The 12,238-nt window shown below is 39.7% G+C and overlaps 1 protein-coding gene across 3 annotated transcripts in view; it reads left to right on the forward strand.

The window, feature by feature from the left end:
• Positions 1-10,891, forward strand: part of LOC117400307 (junctional cadherin 5-associated protein-like) — a 42,036-nt gene extending 31,145 nt beyond the window's left edge. For all 3 annotated transcript variants that reach the window (XM_059023236.1, XM_059023237.1, XM_034000070.3), the window contains 2 exons: positions 2,398-6,167; positions 7,128-10,891. In XM_059023236.1, coding sequence (XP_058879219.1) covers positions 2,398-6,167; positions 7,128-7,162 — 3,805 coding nt within the window. In that variant the 3' untranslated portion in view covers positions 7,163-10,891. The remainder of the gene's footprint in view (positions 1-2,397; positions 6,168-7,127) is intronic.
• The last annotated feature ends 1,347 nt before the right edge of the window (positions 10,892-12,238 follow it).

Raw genomic sequence — 12,238 nt, forward strand, 5'->3', positions numbered from 1 at the left:
ATCATAGCACAAGCGCCCATATCTATCTGTCTATCTATCTATCTATCTATCTATCTATCTATCTATCTATCTATCTATCTATCTAATCCATCGGATTCTGCCGAGTCAACGCCAAGGGTAGGTAAAGTTGTCTTAAGGGGTGGGGTGGAGGGATTGACTCAGGCAGGTGTAGGCCGGTGTAAGTTTGTGTTCTCGTCAGAGGAGCCGACCAGGTTCATGAAGTGTATAAACAATGTCAAAATGAGATTTCTCTGTTCAATATTCTTTATGTCCATGGCACTGGTTTGTTGCTTTTGGTTACAGCATTAGGATACAGAGCTCAAAGACACTTGCTCAAAGTACCCTGTAGTAACGATACCCGCCCTAGTTCCAAGACACAACCTAGCTCAAAACAGTTCAGCAGCCACGTCACAGTGCGTACGGTCTTCCAGTTGAAGCTACGGTAGAATTAGCTGCGCAGTACAAAACAGAGTACCGACTAATCTTTTTTTAAAATTTTTTTTGCTGTATTAATTCTAACAACTAATAACATTAATTACTGTAACCTGGCCAAAACAATAGAAAGTACATTCCAGCATTATACAGGCAGTATTGCAGAGGGAGCATTATATGTGCATGGTTATTAAAAATCAGAAATCAATGGTGAAAATGTTACTTTCAGTTAAAAGTTGGAAGATGGGGGGGGGCAGCCCGTGATTGTGTCCTGGCTGTTTTAGCTACAGTACTAGCATTTGCAGCAAAAGGGGTCTGTGAATGTACAGTGAGGTCTGTTTTATCTTTGGGAAGCAAAGCCTTTTTAATGTTTTTGTAAACTACTTGTATAAGAAACCCCTCATGGGTTTGTACCGAAAATATTGGAATACTGCATTATACGGGGCACTGCACCTTTAAATGGAGGGGGGGAGGATACAGTAATTTCATACAGTAATTTGATAACAAAATAGGAGCAGAATTTCTAGTATTTAAAGATGCTTTGTGTGACAGTCCTGCTCTCAACATGATCCTAAAGCACGACGAGGTCAAGAGTAAGAACTGTGAAAAAAAACAATATTTATTGAAATTATTCTGGGATATTGAATTCATAACTAGAAGCATTAGCATTGCATTACAGGCTTCCAGTGAATTAAGGCCAAGGTTGTTTTCTAAGCAGATCATATTGCAGCAGCCTCCTGATTTCAGGTACCGTAGCTTTTGAGAGAGAGCTGACTTAAGCAGTTATATTAGACTTGCACTCGCGTCCCTCCAGGAGTGTGAGGGAGACTCTCTGAGTGTCTGCATCTAAACACAATTCTCAGTGCTCAGTTTCATAATATGTATTGACAATACCAGGTACATCATTAGAATGCCATACAGGTACAGATGCTTTTGTTGGTCATTATGTTTTCACACAACTTATTTACAGTATTCCCTCGATAATACAGACACAGTTAGGTACATTTTGATATGCCGGGCACAACATACAGTACTGTGCAAAAGTTTTAGGCAGGTGTGAAAAAATGCTGTAAAGTAAGAATGCTTTCAAAAATAGACATGTTAATAGTTTATATTTATCAATTAACAAAATGCAAAGTGAGTGAACAGAAGAAAAATCTACATCAAATCAATATTTGGTGTGACCACTCTTTGCTTTCAAAACAGCATCAATTCTTCTAGGTACACTTGCACACAGTTTTTGAAGAAACTTGGCAGGTAGGTTGGCCCAAACATCTTGGAGAACTAACCACAATTCTTCTGTAGATAGCCTACTAACTCTCTTAAGAGCAGGATTTAAAGAGGGTGTTTAAACTCTACTCTTTAGAGTTTAAACAGTGCTGGGTGCGCTAGGTATTTATTCGATTGTACTATTGTACTGTATACTGTATAGGCCTACTGTACAGATTTATACATTTAAAATAAAATACATGTGTGCATTTGTTTAATTACATTTTTTATAAACGGACACCTTGTTATTTCAGACAACTTGTCTTGTCTCCCGATATGTCCAGTTTAGCAAGGGACTACTATATAATTATCTTTATATATTTGTAGATGTATGTACTGTAGTGTGGCATACTGTTGATATCTATGAAACCTTCATAGAGTGTTGTCTAATTGAACAAGTCCTGAACAGTTTCATGAATATCAAACTGCATGTTTATTTGTATTGTTCTGCCATTGCACTGTATATAAAACAGCTTAATCTGAGCACGGCAGAATGCTAACAGGTAGTCAGGTTCATGTAAACAGGATATTACTTTCAGTATGTTTCCCTGAATAAATAAATACACAGTTTAGAACAAACCTATAGCAATTAAGTTGAAAGAATGGGTAAACACAATGGGAAAATGTACATCTAAGTGGAAAGAACATATTGTTTATTCATAACTGTTCTAAAGTGTCTGTTCTAATGTTTTTTAGGTTCTATGATGGATCTTCCGGAATGTATTCCTCACGGCAAAGGAGCGAGAGAGATGTGGCCTACTGGAGAAGAAGAGGGCAAGATTTCAGTGTTTTACTCAATTACGCCGACAGTGGAGAACCGAGAGGAAATAATTCTTCAAAACCAGAAGGGGTGAGACAAGAGTTGTTTGCAAAGGATCCGAAAAGTGAAAGAGAAAGTGCGTGCCTGAAAGAGCAAGATGTGGTGCAGGGGAAACGGATGATCACTGGCAACAGGAAGTGGCAAAGCCTGGGCACAGAGGAGTGGAAGCCAGCTGTGGGGTTAGGAAGGCAGCTGTCGGACGGAGACGGAGACAAGCACTGCCACAGACCTGAGGGTGGTACCGTTCATCCAAAAACAAAAGGAAAATCTCAGTCGCTACCTAGGGTACTGTCACCAGAGAGCCTGCAGTTTGTAGGCATGTCTGCAGCTACTCAGGAGACGTGCAGCAGCCAGAGACTCAACAGCAAATATCCTGAGGGGCCAGCTAACAAAGAACAATGGACTGAAAACAGCCGGCCAGGGGCTCCCGTTACACTTTTACCAAAGCCCAGGTTTAGCAGGCCGCTCAAGCCCCCATCATACGAGGCCCACCAGCAGACGAGAGGGAGCTCGGAAATGATTGCTGGAGTCACAGACCCCAAGGCAAAAGATGGAGCCGGATCTTATTTTTCAAAGCGTGGGGAAGCAAGGGCTGAGCCTTTCTCACAGGAGACTGCTGGCTCCAACATGGAGCCTCCAGTTTACGTACCTCCTCCATCTTACAAAACACCTTTTCAACAAAAAGGTAACCAAAAGACCTTTCATGAAGTGCCTAATCAGAAGTACCGGAGGGAGGTTCAGCAGGTGCCAGAAAGCAGAGAGACAGGGAAATGGTTATCAAGGGAGGCTGACAGCTCGTGGGTTGAACACCAGAAGGATAAAAGTATATTAAGCAGGAAACATATGTATCCTAGATTTATAGATGACCACCTGGGATGTATTCAGTACATACCCTTTGATGATCCACGTTTAAAACACATGCCAGGGGGACCATGTGGAAACCCCTTGACTGACTTTGACAAAACCAAGAATATAAAAAAAGAGATGCCCACTGATAAAGTTTTCGAACAATCCACACAAGATAGTGCCTTTTTAATCCCACCGGGATTAATTTACGATGTGGCGAGCAAAGCGTCCAATACTGAACATGCTAACAGCAATAGATGGCTTCGTGCTTCACAAAAAGGGAGTGATAATCTTGTAGCATCTAACCAAAACTGTGCTCTGTACCATAAAGATCAATCTAACCCTTATCAGACCAGAATGTCCAGGCAATACCCACAACCAGATCAAGGCTTTGCCGAAACTGAAACCCAAGTAAAAAAGTTTGAACCAGGCGCAGGAATGGAGAGAAAAAGAAATTCCAAAAGAACATTGAATGAGACCATATTCTGCCTGGTGTCTGTGCCGGTTCACTTGCAACCAAATGGTCAGAGCTCGGATCAGAATAATAACACAATGACTCCGGGCACTGTGGAAAATGCTGCTGGCAAAAACACCGGAAACTTACAAAACCAAACTCTCCGTAGCACGTCCTCAACGGACTTGGAGTTGCAAGCACTTACTGGACGCATGATGAACAACAAAGCTGGGAGGAAGCCACAGCCGAGGACAGACGCTGATTACAAAGAGGTAGATGGCCTCAAGACCAGCCAACTCCAGAAACACAAAGAACTTCGATACTCTGGGTCTTGGCCTGGAGATCAATACAGAGACCAGGAGACACAAACAAGCTACATTGAACCTCTACAAGGTGCTAATCACGGTGCGCCAAGCAATCAAGCACACAATCAGTGCCATTCCGATTTTGAAGCAAAAGAGCTGAATTTGGACACTGAGGGCAATAGATATGTTCAGCACGGGTATCCCATGAAAGGTCAGATGTGCCTGAACCCGTCCAGTAACAGCGCTTTTTCAAGAACAACCAATTTCTCTAACCAGGTAAACAAGAGCACAGAACACCAAATTCAACCCTCAGGAAATCTAGGGGAGAAGGACATTTCAGCAATGAGATGTGAAACTAAACCATCCTCTGCCAGCAATGGGAAAGCAGCTTTCGGTCAGTTTCTCCTGAAGCCGGTCAGCCGTCGACCCTGGGATGCAATCGAGGAGCTCGAAAGCATCAACAAAGAGCTTCAGGATCAGATTGGGACCCGCGCTGGTGGTAACCAGTTTACAGGGGACCCTGAGATGGCTTACGAAGGGCTTGTAAATCTACAAATTGGAAGCTGCGATACTGAAATTGTAAATACAGAAGTGTGGGATCACAAGCAGGTACAATCAAGTCTACCAGAGCCAACCCCCTACAAAACCAGCAGAATTCCACCGGACCCTGAATATAATAACATGAGTGATGTTTCCCAAACCTCACTGAAGACAGTGGGCGTCAGTAGACTTGCACAAAAAAATAACCCAATTCCACAAGAGCAAAAATATGGAGACATTAGGGAAGTTTCCCAGACTTCACTTAAGAGCGTGGTCACCAGTAGAACATCAAAACAAGATACCCCTTTTCCATCAGAGCCTTTATATGGAGACATTGACGCTGTTTCCCAAACCGCACTCAAGACTGTCAGTACACTGTCAAAGCAAGATAAAATAGAGCATGTTAGAAAGATTAAGAAGGACATTTCTATTCCCAAAGTGAACGGGGAGAAGAGGAGCTCAAATAGTTTTGGCATTGCCATTAAAGACAATAGCTTCCAAGAAATAAGGAGCATAAACTGCAATATCAATACGCAACAAGAAGAAAGAAAGCGCGTCAATGGTTTAACGGTGGTTACGTTTCTACCAGATAAGGACACCACTAATGAAAGCGATGATGATGGTGATGATAATGTGAGCTGTAATTGGATAACCCACAAGACAGACAAGACACAGAGTGCAGACCTAAGTGAACTGTTTGAAATCAAAAGTGCAGAGGACATCCCTGAAAACGAACCCTTGGAAGTGAGGGCTGCTAGGATATTAGGGATAGACGTCCCAGTTGAATCTCTGGGCATTGCAGACCAGCTCTTGGAATCGGACAAACCGGAGCCTTTGACAGAGAGACACGTGTTCACTAAAGGTGTAACAGAATGTACAAATGGAAAGTCGGGGCATGTGAGAGGAGAGCTTGAGTATAGCTGTGCAGGTGACATGGCAGGATCCGGGGTGTACGTCGGACATAAGGAGGAACTTGAATTGACAAAAGCAAGAAAAGAAAATAATATCATCTGTCTGCAGATGTGCCATGTTGAAAACAAAGTTAAAGGAGACCCAGAAAATGGTGAGAATGTCTCTGGCAAGTTTCTAGTGCCTGGTGCTATTGAGGAAACGATGGTCGCCGCCGCTCCTAACTCGGATAAGAAAAGCAGAAGCACATCGAGAATGATTGAGGCCCTGCAGGGTAAGCTGGCTTCCTCCCCAAGCCGGAGCGTATTGGAGCGCATGGTCAGGATGAAAGAGGTGGACTCGGTGTCCCGCATGAGACGCCTGAGCATCAAGAGCTCTGACTCAGACGAGGCGGAACATGAAAAAACACCTAAACAACTGCAGCAGGAAACGGGAGGTGTTTTTACCTTTACCACTCATCGCGAGTCACTGAATAACCACTCGTCACTGAATAACCACTCGTCACAAGGGGCTGCTCTTACAAGAAGAATTATAACGCTGACCCAAAGAAAGGGGAGGCTACGAGAAGATGAAGAAGGCATTTACCTTTCAGGTAGGAATATATTTGGAGCATCAGGTATGCTGCCAAACCCTAGTATTTTGTGAGCGAATTAAACTAGAGTAACAAGGAAATTAACCTTGCTATATGACCTACCTTCTGGGTTTTCATTAGAAAATATACTTGGGGTGTGCAGGACCACATAGCCAGCACTGAAGACTATTTCTTCAGAATTTTACTTTTCGGGATTAGATTTGATGAAACTATATTTACTTATTATTTACACGTTTCTTTTGCGTTATGAAAAAATGATGGATCGATGCATCAGGTCTTTATGAAAACGATGCATCTATAGTAAAAAAAAAAAAAAAAAAAAAACACTATCATCCCAGCCCTAATTCAAATGGTCTTGCATATTCAGTTTCATAATTATCTGCCGTCCATCAAGGACCTTGGTTTTCAAAGAGATGCAGGCAGAAATGCTCACAAACTCTAAATGGTGTTCATTTAAAACAAACGTGTGTATCCCACATTGTATTACTGTAGTTAACTTAAAACAAAATAGCTGCTCATCCTTGTTTCATGCATTTGTACAAGTAAATGTAATGAAGGGTCCACTTCAGTGCCATTAGGAAATTGCTAATGCTACTTTTAGGAGAGGGGTACAAGCAAAAGTGTACAAGGTGATAATGGTAGAAAGAAAAAGAATGCAAATGTTGAGACATTCAATTAAAATAAATAATAATAATAATAATAATAATAATAATAATAATAATAATAATAATAATAATAATAATTGTATTTGGCCTTATTCGGTGTAAGCTGGTCTCTGTATTTTCAAGTTGCTCATGTATACAGTACTTTTCTTTGCCACAAGGAGGAGCTCCTGTTCATTTTATTTCAGCAATGGTGCAATACAGTAGCTGCCTTGAGTCCCTTGACTTCCCCTAAACATGTTACTTTAGGGCAGTCAGTCTCCCTCCTGTGGTGTTGATTTTCTTATTTATCTCTTAGATTCCTATGACCCCAGCAGAGTTGAAAGAGTGTGAGGCCTGAATGACTGACAGACGTGAGCCTTGTCATCCTCCTCCTCATCATCATCATCATGGTCCTTTGAGATCCAGCTACAGCACTGTGACCCGGCTGCCAACAATATTGCCTTCATTCCATCTAACCCAACACAGATTGCCTTCTTCGACACAAGCATTGTTTACACTGTGTTCTCCTGTTCTATCATGAGCGTGCTGTTCCACTGCCACAAGAAAGCAATGCCCAAAGGGCCTCCATTTCCTTGCTGTGAGTAAACAAAACGAAACTTACACTTAGACTTGCAAAACTGTGTGTGCTTCTCATTGGCGGACCTTAATGCAATTCTGAAATGCAAAACAAATCTAAAACTGTTGCTAATTGTTCTTGGCAACAGGGCACAGTTGTTATTCAAACCATGCTAGTATGTCAGGTTCTCTGTGAACTGGTATATATAAAAAAAAGGTTGAATGTAAGTTCTCAAAGAAATGTTGGTGTTTTTCTAAACACCAGAATAGAAAGAGTTTCATGTGAACATTTTGTCATAATCAGTATTAGCTTTTCCAGAGGCGAGTACAGTAAGAAGAGGTGTGTGGTTAATAGCTTCTGAAGTCAAGAGATTAAGGGGCTACAGCACTGTTTGTTTTTTATAGCACTCTTTAGCAAAACATACCCATACTGTATATCTTGAGCATTTCAAAAAAGAATGCAGAGACACACAGAAAGTGAATACTCACTAGCAGAATTATGCTGGAAACATGTTGATTCACATTTCTTAGTATTGAATGTCAGCACATGTGAATTAAATAGCAGGGTTCATTACTAGTTCTGCTCCATCTAGGTATTAATTAAACGCTTGATAAAAGCTATATCTGTTGTAAAGTGCTCCAGCCACTAATAAGCAACTCCTTTTGTTAAGTATGTGTTGCAAGGACCTATTCACAAAGCTTTAACTGGAGAGATCTTCAAAGTGTTCTGAATTTGATAGAGTTTGGTATTCATTACAACATTAATCCCCTGTAGTCATGGAACAAGCTAGAAATTACATAAAACTTTATTTACAAGTTTAAATAACCTAAGACATAGTGCTTTATGAACAGAGATTGTAGTTTCTAAACTGAAAAGTGTCCGCATAGGTTTCTTACAGTGATCTAAACAATGTACATAAACAACTTAAGCAATGATTGTAAAGAATAGATTGTAAGGGCACTAATTACAGACCTTTAGCTCATTAGTTATATGTAAGAATGTTTTTTCAGAGGCTGTTTTTTGTCTAAAATAAGTTTGATAGTAAAATTGTTCTAGACTGTTGACTTAAACTCTTTCTTTAAATAACTCTCACGAGTTAATGCTTTATGAATAGGGCCCCAAGTTCCATTTAACACAGTATATATATATATATATATATATATATATATATATATGTTTTGGTTCTTATTACAGATATGTATTTTTTTTAGATCATTTCACCAAATCTGTAGCGAGCTACAAGCTGTACAAAGTAAACTGCATTTTAAGAGATTATATTTAACCTTTAAAATGTTGACCACTTATTTCAACCTTGATTCAGCACATAACTATATTATCCCAATTATTTTATCATTGTGTTTCTATGTTTTCAGAAGGCAATCGCCCATACTTAGTTTTGAAGTGTATTTGAGTATGAACACATTATACACTAGGTGTCTCTGAGATGTAGTGCTGCCAACTACCTAGATCTGTGGGGAACCTGTTTTTTCAAAAGTGTTGCAACCATTCAGTACTTACCTATATCTGGAGAACCACATGTCCAGTTGTCATGAAACTTGCGAAAGACATTCTTTAAAACAAGTTGATGTGAGTGTAACGGGCAGAGTTGTGTGCTCTTTAGAACAGGGGTGCCCAATCGCGGTCCTGGAGGGCCACTCCACTCAAAGTTTAACAAGTAAAATGATACAATGAACTACTTCTGGGTCTGTCAATTAAACAATTTAGAACAGGGTTGGAGTGGAAGGGCCAGCTTTGGCCACCCCTGGTTTAGAACACTTGGTTCATGTGAGTGTTGGATTGTGGGGGATATGGAGATACAGCATCTGCCCAGCTCTCTGAGTGTTGGATTGTGGGGGATATGGAGATACAGCATCTGCCCAGCTCTCTGAGTGTTGGATTGTGGGGGATATGGGGGTACAGTATCTGTCCAGCTCTCTGTGTGTCAAACTTACATTTGCTCATGTGCATAAGGTGGAAGCAGGTGATGGTGATTTACTTCTTCACAACACTGATATCTCTAATTGTGAATTTCCAGCGGTGGCAGGTTTTCTAGCGAGTGGTACAAGGTACCTTGACTTTACTGACATTGCTGTTAAAAGTCTAGCCAGCACCGAGCTCACTCAGTTAAAATGGCATTCCTTGTGTCCCCATATTGTCAGCAGGGTAACAACTGTGGGTTAATCCTAAGAAGGGGATGCCCTTCCCCATTGCCTCATTTAGCTCCGTTTCCCTCTTTTATCATTGCCAGCTCTGGATATGATTTGTTCAAATCGAAACAAAAAGTCAAATTCCCCATTGTAATCTTCACATGTATCTGTGTTTTTATTATTTTTTATCATTGACTGTTCATGTGTATTTTTTGTTAATACAAATAAGCTGTTTCAAGTTTTAAACAATAGCTTTTTTTGCCATTATGCAATTGAAACATTTTGCATTTTTATTGTATGTATATGCACATTACTTAAAGCAGTATTCTACTTAAAATTCATTCTGGCAATAATAAGCTGAATGGTGTTATAGCACCTGGCATCTGCAGAACACTGTAATGTAGTTAAACAAGCTATATTCAATTCACTGCTACTGGGTGACAATAATAATTAAAACATCAATGCTCTATACTCTATTAACTCTATACATTATTAACATGCTGGCATGACACACACCTCTTTAGCATACTGAAAGCACAATTGGATTCATATTTTATGTTCCAACCTTTACAATGAGTTGTTTTTTGCTTACTAATACATTTGCAATTATTTCAATATATCAATGAGAATCATTGAACATTTTAATTTTAGATGAAACTTGGGACCTCAAGTTTCTGAACAGGGAGCATAACAGCTGCATCTATGCCTTTGGAAAGGGCAACCCCAAAGGTTGCCCTTGCAGCCGTATGCACCACACTGATTATAACTGGTGCTTTTGAAGCTGTAAGAATGATAGTGCTACTGGGGTTTTAAAGCATCCTTAGTCATGGTGGCGTGGAAGCAGATCATTTAACCTCTCAGAGCTGTCTCTTGTACTCAGTTTTGTACCTTGGCATCTCAAGCAGACTGTTGTATTTGAGTGTCATTAATATTTTGTATTGCCCATTATGTGCAACATGACAGATTATGCACATCTTGTTGTAATATTTTATATTTTCATATGAAATCGAAAAGCTTTTTTTGTACTCAGACCTGGGCCTTTATTGCACATTGAAACTAAAAAATAAATAAATAATAAAATAATTTGCATTTGGTACTTTTAAAGAAGTCAACCCAATAAGCAATCATTTTCTTTCATAAAGCATGTTTTTATTTTGGAAACCTATGCCAAGAGAAACGACCTGATAAGCTAAAGAGCCATTTATAGTATTTTAAAAGGGAACTCATCTGTTTTTTCTTTGTGGCACATCAATACTTTGTATTTATGAACAGACAATGTACATAATATATCACTATATGAGTGTGCTACCATTGTATAATAATGCTGCTTATTCATAAATAAACTATTTGCATGAATATTTGGTTTGCTTTTGCATTCATGTGTGTGAGAGTGTTTTTTAAGAAGTCAGAGCTTAAGACCTGTCAAGATCAAAACAATGTATTTCCATTGATACCAAAAAATAATAATCATTTTTGTAAATAAGGTCAAATGAGGTCCATTTTTTTTTGCCGTAGTGTATTACTGAAGATGGGCCTGTAACTGTTCGGGGAGACCGAGATACACTGTGTGGAGTAAAAGAGGTTTGCTAGGGGGGGCACATCAATCCGGCAAACCAAGACATTGACAAAGACCTTGTACTGTTTGTCATTGAATTTATTAGTTTTCTTTTAGTATTTGTAAATTTAGCACTGTTGGGTGTTTTTATAGTTATGGATGACATATATAATTCCTAACATTAAAACTGGTGGTGCATCACATGAAACATAATTATCTGACAAGGATTCGCTGTTTATCCACCACTACTGGTTTGATTTGATTACCATTTTTGAAAGTCTGTTTTAAGGATTATTTATAGACTAGAAAGTGCTTTGAAGCAGATGTTATTTACACACAGCTACTTAATTCGATTTATTATTTATTTTATGACTGACGAAGAGTCACGCCTTTATCCAGTCATTAATTTAGGGAGTTAAAAGCAGGCTAAATTGATGCATGAGTTCAGTTCTTAATGGTAGAGGCATCACATGTATTCAGCTCCCACATCAGACACATATTTAAGGGCGGTTCTCTTCGTTTAGCAGGTTATTATGATATTGATGAAACATCCAAAACCACTGGGTTTGCATCACGATTCACACGAAACCTGGCTTTTCCCCCTTTTTTTTATATGCTAAATGAAACGCATGTGAAAATGGAGTGAAATTGTGCAGCATCTTTATTTCATGCCTTTCACTTCTGAAGGCCTAGTTCTGATACCGTCTCATGGCCCAGATTAAATGAGTTTGGTGGTAAAAGTCAACCTGCATGGTACTCGCTGCCACTGTGGCTGACTGTAGCCAGTGGCAAAGGGCGTTATTGTCCACTGAGGTGATAAGGCATGACTTATTTAAAGGTCTTATACTTTCTGTAATTGTCACCTGTTTCATATTTTCATGTATACTGTACTTCTCAATGACATGCACTTTGATGATAATGCATCCCCCTTAAAGTGTTGCTGAACAGGCTGTAGGGTTTCAAACACAACACATTACTTTTATATGTCTGACACTTTCTAGACAATCGGGTGGCTAATGGTCAGGTAGGCAAGGCAGGTACCACACAGACAAATGATCAGATCATTAGACAAAATAAACAGTACTGGTTCCTGGCCATTAGGGAGATACAGTGACCAATAATAAAGCTGCTTGTCAGGAGAAGAAATT

Source organism: Acipenser ruthenus, chromosome 4, assembly GCF_902713425.1.
Source record: "Acipenser ruthenus chromosome 4, fAciRut3.2 maternal haplotype, whole genome shotgun sequence".
Lineage (NCBI taxonomy): Eukaryota > Metazoa > Chordata > Actinopteri > Acipenseriformes > Acipenseridae > Acipenser > Acipenser ruthenus.